The sequence below is a fragment of the Anomaloglossus baeobatrachus genome, chromosome 8 (genome assembly GCF_048569485.1).
Source record: "Anomaloglossus baeobatrachus isolate aAnoBae1 chromosome 8, aAnoBae1.hap1, whole genome shotgun sequence".
Taxonomy (NCBI): domain Eukaryota; kingdom Metazoa; phylum Chordata; class Amphibia; order Anura; family Aromobatidae; genus Anomaloglossus; species Anomaloglossus baeobatrachus.
In genome coordinates, this window is record NC_134360.1 from 55,997,722 (window position 1) to 56,024,143 (window position 26,422).

General features: G+C 46.5%; 1 protein-coding gene across 1 annotated transcript; it reads right to left on the reverse strand.

Annotated features, from left to right (window-relative positions):
• LOC142249185 (inter-alpha-trypsin inhibitor heavy chain H3-like) lies at positions 1-25,564 on the reverse strand. Its single transcript, XM_075320789.1, has 22 exons — positions 25,484-25,564; positions 23,837-23,991; positions 23,601-23,705; positions 22,318-22,480; positions 22,084-22,194; positions 20,625-20,753; positions 20,441-20,557; positions 20,104-20,272; positions 19,720-19,845; positions 17,322-17,503; positions 16,972-17,157; positions 14,717-14,856; positions 14,284-14,438; positions 14,006-14,034; positions 11,522-11,546; positions 11,255-11,279; positions 10,931-10,965; positions 10,686-10,802; positions 10,407-10,575; positions 7,353-7,498; positions 239-314; positions 1-134 (listed from the first exon to the last, which is right to left on the reverse strand). Exons 1-22 carry the CDS (start codon positions 25,562-25,564, stop codon positions 2-4), a joined length of 2,574 nt encoding a protein of 857 aa, XP_075176904.1. The 3' UTR covers position 1.
• Between the last annotated feature and the right edge of the window lie 858 nt (positions 25,565-26,422).

Sequence of the window (26,422 nt, forward strand, 5' to 3'; positions counted from 1 at the left end):
TTTACTGTGGAATTGTAAAGACGTCTGATACAATGTATCCGGCTCCCCCGAGTGGGTTATCTGGGCTGAGGCTGACGTGCTGACATTGGCCCCGGTCCTGCTCCCCGTGTGCTGTGAAATCACAGTCTGGGGCCCTAAATAGAAAAAAATAACAGTTATGTGGTTGTTGGTTTCCTCTGAGGTGTCTGCAGGTCGGGGGTAAGAACAGAGGTGACGACTGGATATAATAATGCTTTACCTGTGAATGGGGACGACCTTTGCACCAACGTGGAACGAATCTGAGGTTAATCTTACATCGCTGTTAATGAACTGACCTGAAATTGAAGAGATCATAAAAAGTGAAGGGTTAATCTGTACAATATCATTAAGGGGGTCCCCCATCCTCATATGTACCTATAATTTTGCCTCCTTTGCTACCCATTCCTACACTCCACGTTTGCTCCCCTATTCTTCATTTCCCCTTTTTATAGCTTATTTCACTTCTACCTCTTCCTCTTCCCTATATATTCTGCTAAATCATTCCTACCCTCCCATTTAGTCTTTGCCATACCTCTCCTGCCAATTCCACCCTCTATTCCCATTTTTCTATTCCATTTTCACAGCCATTCTGATCACCCATCCCTTCCCTTTCCCCATTCCTTACTCTACCTTCCATGTTAGTTCCCCCATTTCTCTCCTCTTCCTTCTGTTTTAGTTCCGCCATTCTTCTTCTCTCCCTACCCTTTTAGTTCCCCCCATTCTTCTCTCCCTTTTGTTTTTGTTCCCCCTTTCTTCTCCTCTCCCTACCCTTTTAGTTCCCCCATTTTTCTCCTCTCCCTACCCTTTTAGTTCCCCCATTTTTCTCCTCTCCCTACCTTTTTAGTTCCCCCATTCTTATCCTCTCCCTACCCTTTTAGTTCCCCCATTCTTCTCCTCTCTTGTTTTAGTTCCCTCATTTGTTTTCCTCTCTTCCCTCCCTTTTTGTTCCCCCATTCCTCCCCTCTCCCTACCCTTTTAGTTCCCCTATCCCTCAACTCCTCCTTCCTTTTTAGTTTCTCCATTCATCTGTCACGCTGTACTCTAAGATCTACAATAGCAGTACAGCGCAGTAATGTGGGACTGAGAGGATTCCTGAAACTATCTGAGAAGGTAGTTAGCTGGTAAACCACTAGGGGGCGTAAAAGTGGAGGAAACGTATGAGCAGGGAATTCCCTAGCAGAGGTAATACTAGTCAAGACCACCAGATGGCAGTAGAATCGTCAGAAAGCCGTGTCACAACATGAGGTCTTGTAAGTACACAAGGGCAAAGTCTAAACATAGTCAGAGGGAAGCAAATAGTCAGTAGTCGGGAAATCAGAGCCTAGAAGCGAGGGGGAGTGGGAAGACAAGACAGAATAAAGGTAAACAGATAAGGAACGAACAGGGAGACAGCGGGAGAGACACTGATGGAAACAGACAACAGAGTAGGTTACCAGGTCAGGTGAACACGGAGGTCAGGAGGGGGCAGGGCAGACAACAGGTCACTCGAGAGCAGAACAAGCAGAGCCAGAAATATCACTGGCGAAGTCCAAGAGAAACAGTGCCCTAATAAAGCAGCCTGACCTCCAGAACGAGGCAGAAAGGATTAACCCCTAACGTGACTTGCATCAGAAGTGAAACTAAAACAAAGACTCAGCTCCAGCTGAGCCAGGAGTCAATCATGACAGTACCCCCTGCTCAAGGGGGGGCCACCGGACCCCCAGGTTTCCCAGGAAACCTTCTATGAAAGGCACGAGTAAGTCGGTCAGCATGGACAGATCGTGCCGGAACCCAGGATCGCTCCTCCGGTCCGTAACCCCTCCAATGTACCAAGTACTGAAGCGAACTACGGACCCGCCAAGAATCGATGATGCGCTCAATCTCATGTTCCATCTGACCATCCACCGAAACGGGAGGAGGGGGATGAGGACACTCGGAAACAGAAGGAACAAAAGGCTTGAGCAGAGATTTGTGAAACACATTAGAAATGCGAAAGGACTGTGGTAACCGCAGACGAAAAGCCACTGGGTTGACAATCTCGATGATCTCATACGGACCAATAAATTTTGGACCCAACTTAGTGGAAGGAATTCTCAGACGAATGTTTTTGGTAGACAACCAAACTGTATTCCCCACCTGAAAATTAAATCCTACCGATCGTCTCTTGTCAGCAGAGCGCTTTTGCCGCCCTAAAGCCACCTCAACATTATGCCGGACCTCCCTCCAAACCTCCTCCAACTGCTGAACTGCAGAATCAGCCCCAGGACACCCAGAATCAAGTCTGGAAAATTCACCGAAATGGGGATGGTATCCATAGTTACAAAAAAATGGAGTAGTACCCGTGGACTGATGGACCCGGTTATTGAAAGCAAACTCAGCCATAGGTGGTGAGGAACACCAATCGTCCTGCTGAGACGTAGCCAGACACCGCAGAATTTGTTCCAATGACTGATTAGTTCTCTCAGTCTGCCCATTGGTCTCGGGATGGTAAGATGAAGAAAAGGACAACTCAATACCCAGCCGTCTACAAAATGCTCTCCAAAATTTGGAAACAAACGGAACCCCCCTGTCGGACACAATGTTAACAGGAATGCCATGCAATCTAACCACCTGTTCAATAAACAATTTGGACAGAGTCTCAGCATTAGGTAATCCCGACAAGGGAACAAAATGCGCCTGTTTGCTGAATCTGTCCACCACCACCCAAACAACAGTCTTGCCAGCGGAAACAAGTAAATTAGTGATAAAATCTATGGACAAATGAGTCCAGGGCCTATCCAGAATTGGTAAGGGCACTAATTCCCCGGCCGGCCGGTTATGGGGAACTTTAGCACGTGCACACGCATCACAAGCAGACACAAACACGGCGACATCGGAGTACATAGAGGGCCACCAAAACAACCTGGCAATAGCCTTACGAGTAGCTGAGACCCCCGGATGACCACCAAGCACAGAGTCATGAAATTCCTGGAGAACCCGTAATCGAAACTGGACAGGAACAAACAATTTGGCATCGGGCAATGAAGGAGGGGCCAATGCCTGTGCAACACGAATCTCAGCCTCCAATCCGGAGGATAAAACAGCAACGACTACCCCATGAGGAAGAATGGAGGAAGGAGGTTCGGGAGGCGAAAACGGATCCAAACTGCTAGATAACGCATCCACCTTACCATTCTTAGAACCGGGCCGAAAAGTAATGGAAAAGTGAAAACGGGAAAAAAAAGTGACCACCTAGCCTGTCTAGGAGTCAACCGTTTAGCAGACTCGATGTAAGACAGGTTATTATGGTCCGTAATAACAGTGATCCGATGAACAGCCCCCTCCAAAAAATGCCTCCATTCTTCGAAGGCCAAATTTATGGCCAACAACTCTCGATTCCCCACATCATAATTCTTCTCAGCAGAAGAAAATTTTTTAGAGAAGAAGGCACACGGTCTTAAATTAGTTAAAGTAGCGGGTCCTTGGGAGAGCACCGCCCCCACACTCACCTCTGAAGCATCAACCTCCACAATAAACGGCTGAGAGAGGTCAGGTTGAACAAGTACAGGAGCAGTCATAAAACATTCCTTTAACCTCAGAAATGCTTCTATCGCCTGCGGTGACCACTCCCTAAGATCAGCCCCCTTGCAGGTGAGATCCGTGAGTGGCTTGACCACTTGAGAAAACCCTTTAATAAATTTCCTGTAATAATTGGCAAAACCCAGAAAACGCTGCAGACCCTTGAGGTCTCTGGGTTGCACCCAATTATAAATGGCTTGTACGTTTCTGGGATCCATCCGAAAACCGTCAGCAGACAGAATAAAACCTAGAAAGGTGATTTCTTGGACACAAAAAGTACATTTTTCAGGTTTAGCAAATAGGGAATTTTCCCGTAACCTATGAAGTATTGTACGTACATGATCAATATGAGACTCTTTGTTGGACGAGAAGACAAGAATATCATCTAGGTACACAACCATAAAACGGCCAATAAATTCAGAGAAAATATCATTCATAAAATTCTGAAACACTGCAGGAGCATTAGTAAGGCCGAAAGGCATGACCAAGTTTTCAAAAAGGCCCTCTGAGGTAAGGAATGCCGTTTTCCACTCATCCCCTTCCTGAATGCGAATGAGGTTATAGGCTCCCCTGAGATCAAGCTTGGAGAACCATTTAGCTCCAGATAACTGATAATAGAGGTCCGGGATGAGTGGAAGTGGATAGGTATTTCTCACCGTGATCTTATTAAGTTCCCGAAAATCGAGGCAAGGGCGTAGACCTCCATCCTTCTTCTTAACAAAAAAGAACCCAGCAGCAACAGGCGAGACAGAAGGACGGATGTGTCCCTTACATAAACTATCGGATATGTAATTTTTCATGGCAGTGCGTTCCGGGCCAGAAAGATTATACAAACGGGCCTTGGGTAATTTGGCACCTGGAACCAGGTTAATAGCACAATCGTAAGGACGGTGGGGTGGCAGGACCTCAGCCTCTTTTTCAGAGAACACGTCTCCAAAATCCTTCAGGTACTCCGGAATACCCTCCAGATTAGTTGAAGACACCTGAACAGTGATAAGACAACCATTAGAACATTTAGGACCCCATTTAACAATATCGCGAGAGTCCCAGTCAATTACAGGATTATGCATGTGCAACCAGGGGAATCCCAGCACCAGTCCCGCAGGGAGATTATCCATGATATAACATGAAATAAGTTCCTGATGAAGGGACCCCACTTTAAGCAAAAATTCCTCACAGACAAATTCAACCACATTTCGTGACAATGGTGTCCTATCAATAGCAATAATGTGAACCGGAGTCTCTAGCCTAACTGTCCCTATCTTAGCTTTGGAAACCAGACTGGAGTCAATGAAGTTCATGGAGGAACCACAGTCCACGAAAGCAGGGGCTGGAATACAACAGTCTCCTATTACAAGTTCCACCTCAAGCAAAATTTTTTGGAAAGAGGAAAAGGGTATCTGAGGGTCTGGGTGACCTCCTCGAACATCACCCAGACCTAAGCGTTTCCCGACGGTTTAGTAGCAGGAAGACAGGTAGGACAGTCCTTCCTCCAATGTCCCGGACTTCCACAGTACAAACACAATTTCCACTCCCGTCGTCGTCTCCTCTCCTTCTCCATGGAATCTGTGGCACTGACCTCCATGGGCTCCGCAAGTGAAACAACCTCAGCTTTGACCGGGCATAATGAGGTTTGACGCAGGGTCACTCCTCTCTCCCGCAACCTCCGATCCATCCGTACTGCCTGGGTCATGGCCTCCTCCAAAGAACTGGGTGGAGGATGAAGGGCCAGAGCGTCCTTGAGATGATCAGAGAGTCCTCTCCTAAACTGGCATCTCAGAGCAGAATCATTCCAGGAAACTGTCGTAGACCACTGCCTGAACTCAGAACAATACCACTCTGCAGTGCGTCTACCCTGAGAGAGACCCATGATCCTGTCCTCTGCCACCATGACCCGGTCCGGTTCATCATAAATAAGTCCTAGGGCGTCAAAAAACCTATCCACAGACATACTCTCAGGGGCTGTCGGAGGTAAAGAAAAGGCCCAAGTCTGAGGTCCCTACCTAAGCAAGGAAATTATTATCCCCACCCGCTGACTATCATCCCCAGAAAAACGGGGTCTTAGAGAAAAAAGTAATTTACAGCTCTCCCGAAACGTGTGAAACCTCTCCTTCTCTCCGGAAAACGTATCCGGGAGCATGACAGTGGGTTCTGGAGAATGGAATGATACATCTATGGGACCGGGCTGTGATTGAGTCATGGAACCCTGGAAAGCCTTTACTGCAGCAGCAAGCTCCCCCTGGAGTTGAGTATGGGAAGAGGCTAGGGCTCTATGCTCAATGGATAAGTCCTGGATCATTTGAGTCAAATTAGACATCTGATCCGTAAGGATACGTAACGGATCCATAGGGGTAAAAATGTAAGGGCCAGTGATAATGTCATGCTGTACTCTAAGATGTACAATAGCAGTACAGCACAGTAATGTGGGACTGAGAGGATTCCTGAAACTATCTGAGAAGGTAGTTAGCTGGTAAACCACTATGGGGCGTAAAAGTGGAGGAAACGTATGAGCAGGGAATTCCGTAGCAGAGGTAATACTAGTCAAGACCACCAGATGGCAGTAGAATCGTCAGAAAGCCGTGTCACAACATGAGGTCTTGTAAGTACACAAGGGCAAAGTCTAAACGTAGTCAGAGGGAAGCAAATAGTCAGTAGCCGGGAAATCAGAGCCTAGAAGCGAGGGGGAGTGGGAAGACAAGACAGAATAAAGTTAAACAGATAAGGAACGAACAGGGAGACAGCGGGAGAGACACTGATGGAAACAGACAACAGAGGAGGTTAACAGGTCAGGTGAACATGGAGGTCAGGAGGGGGCAGGGCAGACAACAGGTCACTCAAGAGCAGAACACAGCAGAGCCAGAAGTATCACTGGCGAAGTCCAAGAGAAACAGTGCCCTAATAAAGCAGCCTGACCTCTAGAACGAGGCAGAAAGGATTAACCCCTAACGTGACTTGCATCAGAAGTGAAACTAAAAAAAAGGCTCAGCTCCAGCTGAGCCAGGAGTCAATCATGACATCATCCAATCTCCCTTCCATGTTTGATTCCCCATTGATCTCTTCTCCTTTCCCTTCCCTTTTAGTTCTTCCATTTCTCTCCCTTCACCCTATCCTTCTAGTTCCCACATTCCTCTCAAATCCTTTCCCTTCCCTTTTAGCACCCCGTGCCTCGCCTCTCCCGTTCTTTTTAGTTCCCCTGTTCTTTTCATCTCTTCTCTCCCTTTTAGTTCCCCCATACATCCCTTCCTTTTTAGTTGCAGTATTCCTCTCCTCTTCCTTCCTTTTTAGTTCCTCCATTCATTCCCTCTCCCTTTCATTTTTGTTCCAGCATTCTTCTCTTCTTCCTTCCCTTTTAGTTCCCTCATTCCTCACTTCTCCCTCCCTTTTAGTTCCACCATTCTTTTACTCTTTCCTCCCTTTTAGTCCCCCATTTCTCTGCCTTCCATGTTTCTTCCCCATTCCTCTCTTCTTTCTTCCCTTTTAGTTCCCTAATTCTCTCTCCTCCCCTTTTAGTTCTCCAATTTCTTTCTTCTTTTCCTTTTAGTTCCTCCATTCCTCGCCTCTCCCTCCCTGTTGGTTTCCACATTCTTTTACTCTCTTCTCTCCCTTTTAGTTCCCTCATTCGTTCCCTGTCTCTTATTTTTCTTCCTCCATTCCCCTCATCTTCCTTCCCTTTTTGTTTTCCCATTTCTCTCCTCTCCCTTCCTCATCTCTTCCTTTGGCTCTTTCTTTCCTCCCATATCCTTTTCCCTCTGGCTCCTGAATTCTTCCTTCATCCCTTTTTCGGTTTCATGACGTACCGATGACCCCGATGGTGCTATTCACTGCGGAGTAACTGCCGTCTACATAGAAGGACTGGTGCAGCGAGCGTCCGCTGGGGGCGATTGTAAAATTGGCTCCGATGTCGAGAGGGAAAGTCATTTGTTTATCATTCCATTTCAGAATTCTGCAAAACAAAAACACAAATCCTCGCTCACGCAGAAATCTTAGGAAACCAGGAGAAATGTGGCCGATGTGCAGGTGTGAATGAAGATGAAGGAATAGAAATGTAGAAGAAAACAAATACATGAAAGAAAATGAAGGAGCAAATAAATGAACGCAGGAATGAGCACAAGTAAAATAGAGATGAATACATAAAATAATGAAAGAGAAAACAAATACTGTATGTTTCGGATTATAAGACGCACTTTTCCTCCCAAAAATTTGAGAGGAAAATGAGGGGTCCGTCTTAAAATCTGAATGTAGCTTACCGGGGGGTGGTGGAGAGGGGTCACAGGAGGCATTAGGAAGGATGATCAGGAAGGAAGGAAGGATGAGCAGGAAGCAAGGAAGGATGATGAGGAAGGATGATGAGGAAGGATGGATGGATGATCAGGAACGAAGGATGATCAGAAAGGAAGGAAGGAAGGATGATGAGGAAGGACGGAAGGATAATCAGGAAGGAAGGAAAGAAGGATGATGAGGAAGGATGATCAGAAAAAAAGGAAAGAAGGATGATGAGGAAGGACGGAAGGATGATCAGGAAGGATGGATGGATCGATGGATGGTCAGGAAGGAAGGATGATCAGAAAGGAAGGAAGGAAGGATGATGAGGAGGGAAGAAATGATGATCCGAATTGAAGGAAGGAAGGATGATCGGGAATGATAGATCGATGGATGGGAAAGAAGGAAGTAAGGAAGAAAGGAAAGTATGTGAAGGAAGGATGGGAAGGAAAAGATGGGAAGGAAAGGATGGGAAGAAAAAGATGGCAAGGAAAGAATGGGAAGAAAAGATGTGAAAGAAGAAAGGATGGGAAGGAAGCAAGAAAGGAAGAATGGGAAGGAAGGAAGGATAATCAGTAAGGATAGATTGATGGATGGGAAGGAAGGAAGGGAAGGAAGGGAAAGATGGGGAGGAAGGGAAGGTAAGGGAAGGAAGGAAGGAAGGGTGGGAAGGGAGGGAAGGAAGGGAAGGATGGGGAGGGAGGATGGGAAGGAAGGATGGGAAGGAAGGGAAGGAAGGAAAGGATGGGAAGGAAGGATTAGAAGGAAAGGATGAGAAGAAAAGGATGGGAAGAAAAGGATGGGAAGTGTGATGCCCTGGGCAAGCCAGGGGTCACAGGTAATGACACCACCACACCCTACACCCCGGTTAGGTACACCTAAGCTAGACCAGAAATCCTTGTTGCCTTCCTCCAGGGGCTGATGTCCACACCAGGGGGTGGGCCAGGCGGTTGGCTCCACCCACCAAGGAGTTCACAGTCCTGGAGGAGGGAAAACACAGGCAGTTAGAGTGAGAGTTGAGTGTGTGAAGCAGATTAGTTTTGGAGGAGAAAGTGAGAGGAGCTGAGCAGTAGTGCAGTGAGAGTAGTGAAAGAAGAAAGTGACAGTTTGAAAGCCTGAAGTTGGTCCGGGTGTGTGCCCCGGACTCAGACAGCAAGGTTAGCAGACGGCGGTGACCGTCTGCAGTGGAGGCTGATCGGAGTTGCCGTAAGGACCGCGGACGGGTGGTGGCCCGGCGGTACCAGACCGGTACACAAGGAGAAGCCAGCACCAGTGGCAGGGGCCTTTCGGATCCCGGCAAGGCTAGGAGTCGCCGTGAATTTGCCAAATCCGTCAGTGAAGGGGACCTCCTGGGTCTCCAAACAACTAAGTCCCGATTGAAGGCAACAGTCCAACCGTATGAGAGAGACACCGCCACCGCCAAGGCACCAGTTTCTCAGGGCCAGCGCCTGCGGTCAAAAAGGGGCTCCTCCGGCCCATATCCAAGTCGGGGAGCGGGTAACCGGTGGGAATCCATCGCTACCAACAGTAAACTTAGGTGCAGGAAAAGTGACAGTCACCGTTAACTACCGGGGAAAAGCAACAGCAGCCGTCCGTGGGAACCGTCTTTCCAAACGTGTGTTTTACCGAGAACTGTGTCATCGTCTCAGGCTGAGTGAGTACCACCGTGCCGTAAGGCACAGCGCTGCCCCCGCGACCCTGCACCTCACCAAGCCCTGCACCGGCCCTGCCATCCCTCATCCCCCACCTCATCTCTGGGCCCCGGGACAACCACCCCCTACCCACGGAGGGGAGAATTAACAACTCTGCTGCTCCCTGTCACCGCTCCCGGGATCCCCATACAGAGCAGCGGTGGTGCTACCAAAAATCACCACAACCGTGGGTGGCGTCACGGACAATAAACAATCCCAAAAACCAATCCCCTTTCACTCACGGGCGAGGAGCGCCGCTCGAGTCCCCGGGATCCGGCCCATCGCTCGAGCCACCGAGCAGCAGCAGGCCGCTGCAGCAGCGGCGGCCGGACCCGAGCAGTGGGAGAGCGCGGCGTCCCCTCCTCCGCCCGTGACAGAAGCAAAGGATGGGAAGGAAAGGAAAGGATGGGAAGAAAAGATGGGAAAGAAGGAAGGATGGGAAGGAAGGAGGAATGGAAGGAAGGATGGGAGGGAAGGAAGGAAGGATAATCAGTAAGGATAGATTGATGGATGGGAAGGAAGGAAGGGAAAGATGGGAAGGAAGGGAAGATAAGGGAATGAAGGAAGGATGAGAAGGAAAAGAAGGAAGGAAAGAAAGAATGGGAAGGAAGGATGGGAAGGAAAGGATGAGAAGAAAAGAATGAGAAGAAAAGGATGGGAAGAAAAAGATGGGAAGAAAAAGATGGGAAGGAAAGGATGGGAAGAAAAGATGGGAAAGAAGGAAGGATGGGAAGGAAGGAAGAATGGGAAGGAAGGAGGAATGGAAGGAAGGAAGGAAGGATAATCAGATTCAAAATCCTCATGTGACGTGTGTACTCTGAAGCTTGTGATCCAAGCACTGATCTATGAGGTCACCCGTTACCCACATTTTATCAAGGTTTATATAGGCATCTCACTGACCCCAGATTTTCGATGGCCGCCGTCCAGTCATAGACAATGACGTGTTCCTCACGAATTACAGTGATATTATCCACATTCACATCGACCTTAAGACCCAATTTCTTATTCTGCAGGCCAAATCTTACAAAATCGCTGCCATCTTCACTCAGTTTACCATTCACCGTGACACCTGGAGAGAAAATATGCGCTATATTCTAGGATTGCTGACGTCAGTCACCGGAGATAAGTGGTCACAGGGATAATCGGGGAATGCCCTTTAAACATTTAGATGTCACCTACCTGCCCTTCCATTGTGAAATAAGCTGACAGCGGCATCGTTCGCCTGGGTAATTCTGAAACAGACTCTGTCCGTTTCATCTGGATTTCCTAATATGATGTGGAATGTCTCACATGATGCTGAAATAAAAGAAATGACAACATGGCGAGAAAAAATATATTTAATGATTGTGTTTGGGGCCCCCGGGGTCAGCTGATGGTAGGGGCCCCATAATCTACATCAAGCCTCTAATAGGGAAACAACTTACGAGCCGTCTGTGTTACGACCGTGGACATCCTCACCCTTAAGATTCCTGAATATCAAGAAGAGAGAAGACGGCAGCGACTTCAGCCACACGCCATGCAGAACTTTAAACCCCTCTTCCCCATACCGGGGCTATAGTCCACCTCCAATTCTGGTGCTAAATTGTCGCCCAATATAGGACACTGTTACTATATAACAATTATATAAAGAAACTGTAAAAGATACGCACTGTTGTCAATGTCTGAATCTGAAATAGACATAAAATGTAAATTAGATACAAATTTCTGCAAAAAAATTGAAAAATTAGTACAGGAACATATTGAGGTACCTACTCTCCGCATTGTCATAGTGTCCTATAGGGAGAAAGAAAGAAAGAAAGGATCACAGAAATTTTCATAAAAGAAAATTAGATGACATTTCATCTCAAAGAATCTGGACATATGGCGGTATAATATGGGCTCGGACACTATGTGGCAGGGGTATGGTAGTATATTGATCACGCTGTGTGTGGTAGTATATGAGTTTTAAGTGGCACAGTATGGCGTCATTAATAACATTCCATTAAAAACGGAAAATAAAATGCTCCAGATCTTACCATAATAGTGGGAATCCAGGGAGCCCTCTGTTAAACATAACAATACAGTGTTAGATACAGATCTGATGATAGATCGTCAGCCTCTATGTGTAATACTGACGTGTTCGCTACGAGCTGCTGCCAAAATGATGGTAACATTTGTCAAAATAAAAAAGGAAATGTAAATTATAAAGAATAAAATGTACGTCGGTCACTTTTCTGTTACAAAGTATCACATTCCATAATACATTATCACCTGTGTTCCGCTGCAGGCCCCGCCTCCTGCCACACCCACAGCCCCGCCCATGCTTAACGGTAGCGGGTAGTCTGGGGGGGATGTACCGGCTGCCATTGTGTCTTTATGAGACTGACTGACTCCAAAGACGGGAATTGTGGGATATGAAATGACTGCTCGAAATCGTAACTTTCCCCAACAACACAGAAGAAAAGCACTGCCCGAGGTAGAGGGTGGGCTCCTCCTGATGTGACGCCATTGTTGTGCTCTATATTGAGCTGCTTTGATGTCTCTTCCACCTGCTGCTTTTCCTCCAACTACATAAAGTCTCACACATAAAGAATGAAGCTGCATCTCCCTCCTCTCCCTGCCTTCCTTGTTTTCACTTTATGACTTTAGATGGATTATATAGTGATTGAGGAGGGTTATAAGCGGAGATCCTACAAAAAGATAGTATGACACACCGGTGTGCTCCTCTCTTACCAGCATCCGGTAGTTTCTGCTCTAATATATACAAAAATATATACAATACATTGGTAAAAACATCTGAAGATTTGTGACCTGACCACGGATCCTTCTCCATTCATGTCCATGGATGCTACTCCATTCATGCCCATGGATCCTGCTCCAGTCATGCCCATGGATCCTGTTCCATTCATGCCCATGGATTCGGTTCCATTCATGCCCATGGATCCTGTTCCATTCATGCTCACGGATCCTGCTCCATTCATGCCCATGGATTTTTCTCCATTGATGTCCATAGATTTTGCTCCATTCATGCCACTGATTCTGCACAACGTACCATGGCTCAACCTCTCCTTGTGATGCTTAGTGTGTTACTGCATTGAACCAGTCCCATTATTGTGCTATAAAGCAGTCACACATCCAATATAAATATTATTACTTACCATAAAAAGCATTTTCATAGTCATCAACTGCATCTGAGGAAAAAAAGTGAATTTGCTACAACTTCACATCCATGAACACTTTCTTCTATCCTATATAGCATGACACAGAGCGAGTCCTTGCTGCAGATAAGACCAGAGGTGAGAGCCGGAAAAGAAGCTCAAGTGTCAGGAGAGGTTATCAAAGAAGAACAAAGACAGGAGAACACCAAGATCAGAAATGAGATCCAAATTGCTGGGAAAGAGTCCGGAAGACAGCTCGGAAATACACAGGTCATCACATAGCAATAGACTCAGAACTGACACTTAGGCACTGAATGAATGGACCAGCTGGATTATATAGCAAACCCGGCTGATCAGATAAAAGCCAGCACTGCAGCTCAGACAGAGTCGTGCATTTCTTCTGGCATTAATCCCCTTGCTTCAATGTGGCTGAACTGCTGTGAGCAGCCTCCCAGGCCAGAGACACAGACAATCGTATCCGGAGGGTAGACAGCTATGAGCTTAGTGATCTGGAAACCATCAGACGTACCATCAGCCACGTTCAGCCCTGAAATACAAAACACAAACCATGAGCAGGAGGCAGGTGATAATGAACAGGTAACACTACGCAGGGAGCTTCCCCTAATGGTGGCTTCAGACAGAATCTTATCATGTATCTCTGTATACAGGGAGCTCCCCCTAGTGGTGACTGCAGACAGAATCTTATCATGTATCTCTGTATACAGGGAGCTTCCCCTAGTGGTAGCTTCAGACAGAATCTTATCATGTATCAGTATACAGGGAGCTCCTCCTAGTGGTGGCAGTAGACAGAATCTTATCATGTATTTCTATATACAGAGAGCTCCCTCTAGTGGTGACTGAGGACAGAATCGTATCCTGTATCTCTGTATACAGGGAGCTCCTCCTAGTGGTGGCTGCAGATAGAATCTTATCATGTATCTCTGTATACAGGGAGCTCCCCCTAGTGGTGGCTGCAGACAGAATCGTATCATGTATTTCTGTATACAGGGAGCTCCACCTAGTGGTGACTGCAGACAGAATCGTATCATGTATCTCTGTATACAGGAAGCTCCACCTAGTGGTGACTGCAGACAGAATCTTATCCTGTATCTCTGTATACAGCAAGCTCCTCCTAGTGGTTTGTGCAAATAAAATCTTATGTATTTCTGTTTACAGGAAGCTCCCCCTAGTGGTGCTACAGACAGAATCTTATCATGTATCTCTGTATACAGGGAGCTCCCCCTAGTGGTGCTACAGACAGAATCTTATCATGTATCTCTGTATACAGGGAGCTCCCCCTAGTGGTGTTACAGACAGAATCTTATCATGTATCTCTGTATACAGGGAGCTCCCCCTAGTGACGGCTGCAGACAGAATCTTATCATGTAGCTCTGTATACAGGGAGCTCCCCCTAGTGGTGGCTGCAGACAGAATCTTATCATGTATCTCTGTATACAGGGAGCTCTCCTGGTGGTGGCTGTCCATATGTTTTATCTGTCTATGTGAAAGCATAAAGAAGGGAGTCGGTAAAATGGAAATAGATGGCGGACAAGACACAGTAGGTCGGCGGTGGTGGCATTACTCCTGAATTTTGGAGGAACATGGAAACATTTAAAGATCGGATCCGTATTTGCACTCACCTTGTTCTTTCGGTTTGTTCGCTACCAGCTCATCTGATTTCTCGTCAGGTGGAGTCACCACCATCGATGTTAATGACGTCACAAAATTATACTTCAATGATAAGTCCAGAGCCTTCCCTGTTATATTCTTTTTATCTTCACCTTCAGCTGCAATTCTGCAAACAATAAACATTATGTGTGTTTCATTATAAGGCTCCATGATGAGGAGGTGACCTAATGATCAGCTGCAGGTCTGCTATTCTGCTGCAGCACCACCACAGGTGATAAGTGGAATTACACCATTCTTATTGAAATCAATGGTCTTTCAGTAAATAGAGATGCAGGGTCCCCAGAGGGTCCCCTAGTGGAGCACTCAGTCTGGGGGAGGAATAGAAAATGTACTTAGACAATGACAGCATATAGACTGTTACAGAGGAGTGTAGACGGCTCGTACTGTGCGCTCAGCAGCTGCTCTATGGTCAGATATGCCCACAATCTCTCGGTGAAGTCACTGAAGATATACTGCTGCTCACTGGACACATCGTCCTCCTCCTGTAACGGCGCCTCCAAAGTCACAGAGAATGGCCCAGAAAGCTTCATAAAAAAGAGAAACAATCCGATTACATATTTGTTGATGCGACTATTACAACAAAGGAAAGGTGAGACATGGGGTGGTCAGTGCTGTCCCATCATCAGAGAGCGAGGTCAGTGCTGTCCTATCATCAGAGGGCTAGGTCAGTGCTGTCCTATCATCAGAGGGCGAGGTCAGTGCTGTCCTATAATCAGAGGGCGAGGTCAGTGCTGTCCTATCATCAGAGGGCGAGGTCAGTGCTGTCCTATCATCAGAGGGCGAGGTCAGTGCTGTCCTATAATCAGAGGGTGAGGTCAGTGCTGTCCTATCATCAGAGGGCGAGGTCAGTGCTGTCTTATAATCAGAGGGCGAGGTCAGTGCTGTCCTATCATCAGAGGGCGAGGTCAGTGCTGTCCTATCATCAGAGGACAAGATCAGTGCTGTCCCATCATCAGAGGGCGAGGTCACTGCAGTCCCATCATCAGAGGGCGAGGTCAGTGCTGTCCTATCATCAGAGGGCGAGGTCAGTGCTGTCCTATCATCAGAGGACAAGATCAGTGCTGTCCTATCATCAGAGGGCGAAGTCAGTGCAGTCCCATCATCAGAGGGCGAGGTCAGTGCTGTCCTATCATCAGAGGGCAAGATCAGTGCTGTCCCATCAGAGGGCAAGATCAGTGCTGTCCCATCATCAGAGGGAAAGGTCAGTGCTATCCCATCATCAGAGGGCAAGATCAGTGCTGTCCTATCATCAGAGGGCAAGATCAGTGCTGTCCCATCATCATCAGAGGGAAAGGTCAGTGCTGTCCCATCATCAGAGGGCAAGATTAGTGCTGTCCCATCAGAGGGCAAGATCAGTGCTGTCCCATCATCAGAGGACGAGATCAGTGCTGTCCCATCATCATCAGAGGGTGAGGTCAGTGCTGTCCCATCATCAGAGGGAAAGGTCAGTGCTGTCCCATCATCAGAGGGAAAGGTCAGTGCTGTCCCATCATCAGAGAACGAGGTCAGTGTTATCTCATTATCATCAGAGGGTGAGGTCAGTGCTGTCCTATCATCAGAGGGCGAGGTCAGTGCTGTCCTATCATCAGAGGGCGAGGTCAGTGCTGTCCTATCATCAGAGGGCGAGGTCAGTGCTGTCCTATCATCAGAGGGCGAGGTCAGTGCTGTCCTATCATCAGAGGGCGAGGTCAGTGCTGTCCCATCATCAGAGGGTGAGGTCAGTGCTGTCCTATCATCAGAGGGCGAGGTCAGTGCTGTCCTATCATCAGAGGGCGAGGTCAGTGCTGTCCTATCATCAGAGGGCGAGGTCAGTGCTGTCCCATCATCAGAGGGCGAGATCAGTGCTGTCCCATCATCAGAGGGAAAGGTCAGTGCTGTCCCATCATCAGAGGATGAGATCAGTGCTGTCCCATCATCAGAGGGTGAGGTCAGTGCTCTCCCATCATCAGAGGGCAAGATCAGTGCTCTCCTATCATCAGAGGACAAGATCAGTTCTGTCCCATCATCAGAGGGTGAGGTCAGTGCTGTCCTATCATCAGAGGACGAGATCAGTGCTGTCCCATCATCAGAAGGCAAGATTAGTGCTGTCCCATCATCAAAGGGCAAGATCAGTGCTGTCTCATCATCAGAGGACAAGATCAGGGCTGTCCCATCAGAGGGCGAGGTCAGTGTTATCTCATTATCATCAGAGGTAGAGGTCAGTGCAATCTCATTATCATTAGAGGGCGAGGTCAGGGTTATCTCATTATCATTAGAGGGAGAAGTCAGGGTTATCCTATTATCATCAGAGCTCTAGGTCAGAATTATCTCATCATCATCTGAAGGTGGATTCAGTATCTCAATTATCATCAGAGGCAGGTCAGTGTCATCCTGTTAGCATCAGAGGGCGAGGTCAGCAGTCATACAGATCTGTTTTCAACTTCCATAAAAGTTCCTAATTTTTGAGGGTGAGGGTAATATTTCCCAAAGACTTCAATTAGTTTCACATCTCTGTTCATTAACTTCCATTCATTGCAGCTGCCATAAAGCAGCCACCCTGCACCATATATACAGACAGTACAATATGGCTGCCTCGACGGATGAATTGCCTTCAAATTTACTATAACTGAATAAAACACAACAGTAGATGTCAAACTCACGCCCTCGGCTTGGACTCCAGCCGTCATGTTCTTGCCCCTGCTGTTGACTATCTGGCCGGCTACGATGATTTCCGATCCCTGGTAATAATGTCTGAATCTGCTCCTCGTCACCTGATCCACGTAATTATCCAGATACCGCAGTTCGATATCCAGCAGCATCGGGTTCGCTACTTCATTGTAGAAGCCCTGGAAGAAGAGGGAGAGTGGGGGTTATAGTTCTAGCAATGTGCTGGGATGCTGGGTGTTATGGGGCCCATCACTGACCATCTTTTGGAGCCAAGTGCACCTCAGAGGCCCAAAATAAGTGTTAAAATCAATGTCCGCCTTAAGGACCTATGACCTTTGGTCACCTGTAACTGCAGAGCGGAGTCTGAATCCTCATATATGCGACGTGCCAAACCTCCGTTTTCTAAAGCCAATTTCTCCAAAAAGTTAAAATCTACACCACTGCCAAATCCCAAGCAGTAGAGTGAGACGTAACCGCCCATAGACCGCTGCACGTTTTCTATGATCTTCTTGTGGTCAGTCGTTCCTATATAGTAACAGGGATTATAATTAGGATGAGGATCGAACACCAGAACAACATGGCCGTTACCTTCTATCTGACAAATAACAGAACAAATGACGGGGGTCGTTCATGGCAAGACCGAGGGGTATAGAGGACATGATGGGTTCGTTCATAACAGGACACAGGGGGATAGAGGATATGATGGGATCGCTCATAGCAGGATCAAGGGGTACAGAGGAATACATGGAATAGCAGAAACTGCTGTGTGAATACTGACATGAAAAATTCAATAGCTATATGTAAGAATGAAATGTGAAAATGGAACCTGCATTACTGCCATGAATATATGAATAAAGAGAAATTTAGCTACTGAATTGATCAATGCAATAGAGCCCCAACACTACGCCAAAGTATTTCTCTACGTTGGGGTCCCTAGCTTGTGTGTGTCCTCTCATGCAGTTAAAAAACTTACCGTGTATGGGAAGCTGAGACCCAGGCTATATATGAGTATGATATGGATTGGCAATAGGTGTGGTTGGGGAGGGTTCACAAACGAAAAACTACTAACAAATAAGAAATAACGTTTGGAACTCCATTCTATGTCTGAACTGGGTGCAAAAACCTAAAAAAACATCACTATGGGGAAATAAGGTATGCACACCAGTGACTATGTAAGGGGAATACATGGAATAGCAGAAACTGCTGTGTGAATACTGACATGAAAAATTCAATAGCTATGTGTAAGAATGAAATGTGAAAATGGAACCTGCATTACTGCCATGAATATATGAATAAAGAGAAATTTAGGGGCTCTATTGCATTGATCAATTCAGTAGCTAAATTTCTCTTTATTCATATATTCATGGCAGTAATGCAGGTTCCATTTTCACATTTCATTCTTACACATAGCTATTGAATTTTTCATGTCAGTATTCACACAGCAGTTTCTGCTATTCCATGTATTCCCCTTACATAGTCACTGGTGTGCATACCTTATCTCCCCATAGTGATGTTCTTTTAGGTTTTTGCACCCAGTTCAGACATAGAATGGAGTTCCAAACGTTATTTCTTATTTGTTAGTAGTTTTTCGTTTGTGAACCCTCCCCACCACACCTATTGCCAATCCACATCGTATATATAGCCTGGGTCTCAGCTTCCCATACACGGTAAGTTTTTTAACTGCATGAGAGGACACACACAAGCTAGGGACCCCAACGTAGAGAAATACTTTGGCGTAGTGTTGGGGCTCTATTGCATTGATCAATTCAGTAGCTAAATTTCTCTTTATTCATATATTCATGGCAGTAATGCAGGTTCCATTTTCACATTTCATTCTTACACATAGCTATTGAATTTTTCATGTCAGTATTCACACAGCAGTTTATGCTATTCCATGTATTCCCCTTACATAGTCACTGGTGTGCATACCTTATCTCCCCATAGTGATGTTTTTTTAGGTTTTTGCACCCAGTTCAGACATAGAATGGAGTTCCAAACGTTATTTCTTATTTTTTTTTTTTCAAGGGGTACAGAGGACATGATGGGGTCATTCATGGCAGGACCGAGTGGTATAGAGGACATGATGGGGTCCATGACAGGACCGAGTGGTATAGAGGACATGATGGGGTCGTTCATTGCAAGACCAAGGCATGAAGAGGACATGATGAGGGTCATTCATGGCAAGATCGAAGGATGCAGAGGATATAATGGGGGTCGTTAGTGGCAAGACCAAGGAGTGCAGAGAACACGATGTGGGTCGCTCATGGCAGAACCAAGGGGTGAAAAGGACATGATGGGGGTACTGAGGAGTGCACAAGGCATGATGGGGGTCATTCATGGAAGGACCAAGGCGTGAAGATGACAGTATGGGGGTCATTTATGGCAGGAATGAGGGGTGAAGAGGACATGATGGGGGTCATTCATGGTAGGACCAAGAGGTGAAGAGGACATTATGTGGGCCATTCCATACAGGACCAAGGGGTGAAGAGAACATGATGGTGCTCATTTATTTTAAGATCGAGAGTTGCAGAAGACATAATTAGGGTAGTTCATGGCAGGACCAAGGGGTGAAGATGACATGATGAGAGTCATTCATGGCAGGACCGAGGGGTGAAGATGACATGATGAGAGTCATTCATGGCAGGACCAAGGGGTGAAGAAGACATGATGGGGGTCATTTATGGTAGGACTGAGGGGTGCAGAGTACATTATGGGGGTCATTCCAGGCAGTACTCACTCACCAGATGTGGGTTCTCCATCAGAGAGGAATAATATCATGGAGGCACTCGTAGGAGGCAGCTCGTTGTTAATGGTGGCATTAATGAGCATCTTTGCTGCAGTAAGCAGGGCCTTATTGATGTCTGTTCCTGCAGAACAACATAGCAAAGGGTTAATGGTAAACTGTGACCCTCTCCTAAAATATGAGGATCCATGTTGTATGGATCCTTCATGGAAAGAGGATTTGTCCAGTTTCCTGATGCTTCTATTTCACTACATACTTAAGAAATGGCACAAAACTGAGATTAGTGGTGGTCCGATCTTCTGAACACCCATCAATAAATCTGAGACCAGGACAATCCGACCTCTTCTAGTAACACGGCCTTTGCCTCGGACACCCGGCTCACCTCCTCTTGCCTTCATCTTCTCCACAAACTCCTTTGCCATATTGATGTTTTCCGGGGTGGCTCTGACAAGATTATTCTTCCATATATCGACTTTATCATCAAATATGAGAATCCCTATGTAATCCTCCTGCGGCATCTCCTCCAGAATCTTTGTGAAGGCCTCGTACGTCTACAGACAGTAAAAACAGAAGGGTTGGAGCTGGGGGATATAGGACTGGTCTTTGGGGGGTAATACGGGGCCTTATAGGATATTTTGAGGATCTGCACAAGTGGTGATCCTAGCATATAGCCTTAAAGCGAGGATGGTCATCATTGGCTCGGGGAACGCCATCCTTACCTGTTTGATCTTGTGTCCATACATTGACCCACTATGGTCGATGACAAACAGCACATTTTTCGGTAAACGTTTCAGGTTGGACGGAGCAAAGTAATGAACAAAGTATCCATTGACGATCTGCGAGAAACAAAGGGCAATGTAACAAAGTAACAATCCGATGTAACAAAAAGCAGTCAGCGGTCACCTGCACCGTCCCAGCAGAAGACTCTCTCTTCACATCGTACGTTATCCTGAGATCTCCGTCCAGATGAGTCTCCCCGCATTCCGGACACCCGCGCTGCTGCTGCAGGGTTGGCTTAAATTCTATGTGAGCCTGAAAATAGGAGGAAAAGTGCAGCCGATAAGGAACAATCTCTCTATTTCACAATGTGAGCTCCTTCCCTGTACTGTCCCTCATCTACTAATTTTTTGGGATCCAACCCCTGCTATACAAAAGTGTCTCCTCTCTTGCACCATCCTTCCTTCATGGACCTTCCTGTATCACCCCGCTTGCATGGTCCTTCCTGCACCATTCTTCCTGTACAACCCCTCCTGCACAGTCCTTCTTGCACCACTCCTCCTACAAGGACCTTCCTGATCCACCCCTCCTGCACAGTCCTTCCTGAACCACCTATCCTGCACAGTCCTTCCTGCGCCACGCATCCTGTACAGTGCTTCTTGTACCACTTCTCCTTCATGGTTCCTGCACAGTCCTCACTGTACCACCCCTCATGAACGGTCATTCCTGTATCACCTCTCTTGCACGTTCCTTACTTTACCACCCCTTCTGCACGATCATTCAACTATGACCCTTCTGTGACGGGGTATGCGGCAGAGCAGTAAGGGACGCCAGGCCAAGGAACAATCCAAAGGGCTTTATTGGAACCACAAAGATAAAGCATCAAACAAATATAAATCCTTAAAGTCTGCAAGGAGTCCACAACAAAACAAAAGTTCCAGGGGTGCCTCCCGGTATTCCAACGCCAGGGAAAATATGGCAATGGTCCTTATATGAGTTCCTTGAGTCCAACAGGGTGAACAACAAAACGCAATCCCACGTGGCAACTGATCTCCAATCTGTGACAGTCCATACACAGGCTCTAGGATCCAGCCTCAGCAATAGATCCTAGTCCTTCTCCAGCCGAGATCCAACTAACTGAACTAACATGGGTCTCATTGTTCTTCTCTCCTGGGATCAGCCCCTAAGGTGGGCCCAACTCCGCCTGGACACTTGATACATGAATGGACTTTAGAAGTCCTGGCTCTTTCTTGTTTACCAAGTTGTGGATTGGAGAAGTCTCATGCTGAGAAGAACAAACAATCCCCCACCAGTAGTACATACAGGACAGTCAAGGAGAGACAGACTATTACACCATGAGCAAAGGCGGGGGAGGGACACACTGTTACAACCTCCTGCACCACCCATCCTGTACAGTCCTTCTTGTACCCCCCCTCCTTCATGGTCCTTCCTGATCCATGACTCCTACACGGTCTTCCTGAGCTACCCCTCCTGCACAGACTTTCCTGCACCACCCCTCCTGCACAGTCCTTCCTGCACCATCTCTCCTGCATTGTTATGCGATGTCGGGCGGGGTTAAGTGCATGAGTCTCTTGATTACACATTTCCCCGACAGGTTCCCATTATCGGATGGCTTTGCCTTTACCTTACTCTCTGTACGGTTTATTCTGACCACATCAGACAGTTCATTTAGCATAAATGTCCCAACGGCTTTCAGGAAGCTAATTCCTTGTGGTTCAATGATGTCGACATTAATCTGCAAAACATCCATATAAAATATTGCTATATGGATACTTATTACTCCAGGGGTTCTTGTGCTCTGTTCATGAACCAGGAAGCTCAGGATGAACAGAGCTTTATCATAGGAGAGTTCTCTCACCTGAAAGTTTTCCACCAGCTCTTTGGGTTTAATCCTCAAGTATAACTCGTAGTTCCCGAGCTGACGCTTCAGTAACTCCTCATAGACCAGTCTGAACATCACCGTAGACTGAGGCCCCACATTCACCGACACTTTAAAACTCTCTAACTTACGTCCAATAGATCTGTAAAAGGAAATTCCAAGAACTGTAGGTTATTATATGTAAGATGTAAGACCCATTGGGAGATCACTCTTGTCTGTGGGGCATGAGGGCTCTGGGGTGCACCAGGTTGGCTCAGATTTGGAAATTATTGCATTGTTAGCAATTTCCGATTACCATATTTTTAGTTTTATAAGATGCACCGGATTATAAGATGCACCCCAAAGTTGAAGGAGGAAAACAGGAAACAATTAATTTTTACTGTTAAAATAAGGGTCCATCTTATAATCCTAGTGCCTCTTATATTAGCTCACCAGGGGGGAGCGGCGGTGGTGGAGCAGCTCAGAAGGGTCACAGGTGGCAAGGTAGGCAATGCTACAGGCTTGGAGGAGGGGGTATCGCGGCTTAGGAGGGCCGTCGATACTGCGGGCTCAGAGGAGGGGGTGTAACGGCTCAAGAGGGTCAGTGTGCGGCAGCAAAGGGTTGGTGATACTGCGGGCTCATAGGGCGCCATTGATCTGTTGGCGGACTGCAGGCTCTTTTGACGCGATGGACTTCAAAAAAATGGCCGCAGAGGCTGCACATTCACAGATTGACACAATGGACTTCAATAAAATGGTGACGGAGTCCTATTTGCGCACGCGCTGCCTCTGCAGCCTTTTTCTTGAAGTCCATTTCGTCAACTGCGGGCGATTCAAAGCATCCCACAGTTCGCAGACAGATCAATGGCGCCCACCACCGCAACATCCCACGAACCTGCAGTATCATCGACCCTCCACTACCACACACTAACCCTCTTGAGCCATGACACCCCCTCCTCCGAGCCCGCCGGCACAACAATGGCACCTGCCTCAGTGACACTGTCCCTCCGCTGCCGCACACTGACCCTCCTGAGCTGCTCCACTGCAGTGACTCCTCCTCCAAGACCTCCGTATCGCCGATCCTGCACCACCACTGCCACCCGGGTAAGCCATATGCGGTTTGTAAGACGCACCCCCATTTTTCCCCAAGTTTGGGGGGGGGGAAAGTGTGTCTTACAAACCGGAAAAATAGTATCCCACCAAGGGTGTAGATACTATAGACATGAACTTCAAGGGATCGACCCTTCCTTCATACCAAGGACATGGCAGCTGGAGATACGTACTGGACCAGCCCGGCACTCTGACCCTTGGATACGGCCTTCTGATACTGTTTCTTCGCAACTGCTTTCTCCTTAACGATCCCAACGTTTGTCACATTGTCCATGATCCTTGTAGACACAGAACACGTCATTAGAAACATTGTATTGTGAGCAATATCCACCAACCATGCTGGGAACACAATGACCCCCCGATGGACCCTTAAGGACATCATACGCCGCCATTTCTGTAAGACACTCACATGCTGAAGTTGGTGATGAACGCCGTCTTCGGCAACTCCATTTCGAAAACTGCTTCTTTAGAGGAATTTAATATATTTTGGACGACGGTGGTGATGAAGGTGCGAGCGAATCGGGAAGAGACCCTGCTGTGAATGTGCATACTGCGGATCTCCATCTTCTGGACAGAGAAAGGAGAATTCTGAGAGTTGTAGTCCCACAACCAATGAAGTCACAGATGAAGACCATTAAATAATTATAAAGAAAAATAAATCAGCTGTCTTAAATTGTCACCTGTATAAAGACACCTGTCCACAAACTCAATTAAGCAGTCAGACTCTAACCTCTACAACATGGGCAAGATCAAAGAGCTTTCTAAGGATGTCAGGGACAAGATCATAGACCTGCACAAGGCTGGACTGGGCTACAAAACCATAAGTAAGACGCTGGGTGAGAAGGAGACAACTGTTGGTGCAATAGTAAGAAAATGGAAGAAATACAAAGTGTCAATTGACATCGATCTGCAGTTCCATGCAAAATCTCACGTCATGGGGTATCCAGGATCATGAGGAAGGTCAGAGATCAGCCTAAAACTACACGGGAAGGGGGGGGGGCTTGTTAATGATCTCAAGGCAGCTGGGACCACGGTCACTAAGAAAACAATTGGTAACACATTACACCATAATGACTTAAAATTCTGCAGTGCCCACAAAGTCCCACTGCTCAGGAAGGCCCAAGTGCAGCCGGCTCGTCTAAAGAAGGTCCATGTGCAGCTGGCCAGTCTGAAGTTTGCCAATGAACACCTGGATGATTCTGAGAGTGATTGGGAAAAGGTGCTGTGCTCAGATGAGACAAAACTCAATTCACTGTGTTTGGAGGAAGAGAAATGCTGCCTATGACTCAAAGAACAGCATCCCCACTATCAAGCATGGAGGTGGAAACATTATATTTTGGGGGTTTTCTCTGCTAAGGGCACAGGACTACTTCACCGCATCAATGGGACAATAGATAGAGCCATGTACCGAAAAATCTTGAGTGGCACCCTCCTTCCCTCCGTCGGGACAATAAGAATCGGTCGTGGCTCTGTCTTCCAGTATGACAATAACCCAAAATATGCAGCCAAAGCAACAAAGGAATGGCTCAAAGAGAAGCACATTAAGGTCATGGAGTGGTCTAGCCAGTCTCCAGACCTTAATCTCATAGAAAACTTATGGAGGAGATGAAGCTCTGAGTTGCCAAGCGAAAGCCTCAAAATCTTAATGATTTAGAGATGATTTGTAAAGAGGAGTGGAGCAAAGTTCCTCCTGACATGTGCACAAACCTCATCATCAACTACAAAAAAGTGACTGCTGTGCTGCCAATATGGGTTTTGCCACCAAGTATTAAGTCATGTTTGCCAGAGGGATCAAATACTTATTTCTCTCTGCAAAATGCAAATAAATTTATATAATTTATCCAATGTGATTTTCTGGATTTTATTTTGGATATTCTATCTTCCACTATTAAAATTAACCTATCCATAAAATTATAACAAAATCAGCAAGGGATCAAATAATTATTTCCCCCACTGTATATAGTAAAGGATCATGTTTTATGCAAGTGGATGGACCTCTCTTTCTTCATTATAATTTTTACGCATGTATTAGCATTAGTACATGGTAACAACTAACCGTTTCTCCAGAACATGAGGAAAGAACACACAGGGTGACAAGGGCCGATACCAGCAGGCTCCAGCGGCGGATAATCTCCATGGCTTGGTCGGATCACAGTCACTTTCTGGATTAATGGCTAACTCTCTCTTTAGTGGAAGTTTGGGTAGAAACAAACAGGAAAGTCAAACATTTGTGTCATAAAAGGAGATTCTGCAGTTTGCGAGTCATGTGGCGTCCAGATCTCATCTCCTCCCACCACAGATCCCGATCAATACTTGTCCTACGGCCATTTGTTTGCAGGGTCAGGAACACTACAAAAGTTACTGATAAAGTAACATCCCAGTTTTAGTGTTTGTTAAGTGTAAAGCAAATATTAGACTATTTTCTAAATATTTGAAAAATATAAATGTGAAAATTGTGACTTGCATTTGTATTCAGGCCCCTCCTGTATTTGAATTCCCCTAAATAAACTCCAGAGTGACTAATTGCCTCAAGATGTCACCTAATTAGTAAATCGAGTCCACCGGTGTGTAATGGATTGTCAGTATATCTGCAGCTGTTCTGTGAGGTTTGATTCCTGAACATTAGGGATCAAACAGCATCAACCAAGGAACACACCAGACACGTCAGGTATAAAGTTGTGGAGAAGAGTAAAGCAGGGTTGGGTTATAAAAAATATAAGCAATAGTAAAGTAATACCAATAAGTGTGTGCAAAAAATATATAAAACCTAACTTTTATTAGTTCATTTAAAAGATGAGCGCACTAAACAAATAATTAAAAGACTATAGAAGCAGTCGATGTCTCACTCAGGCTTAATTAAAGGCCCTAATTAGAAATATAGCAGAGTAGATGTATATTATGAGTGTAGCCTGTAAGGACCATCCTGCTTTAAGGTATTTTATAGAATATATTGTGGCAGAAAATTTATGGGATCTCTTTATAGTTCACCTTGTGA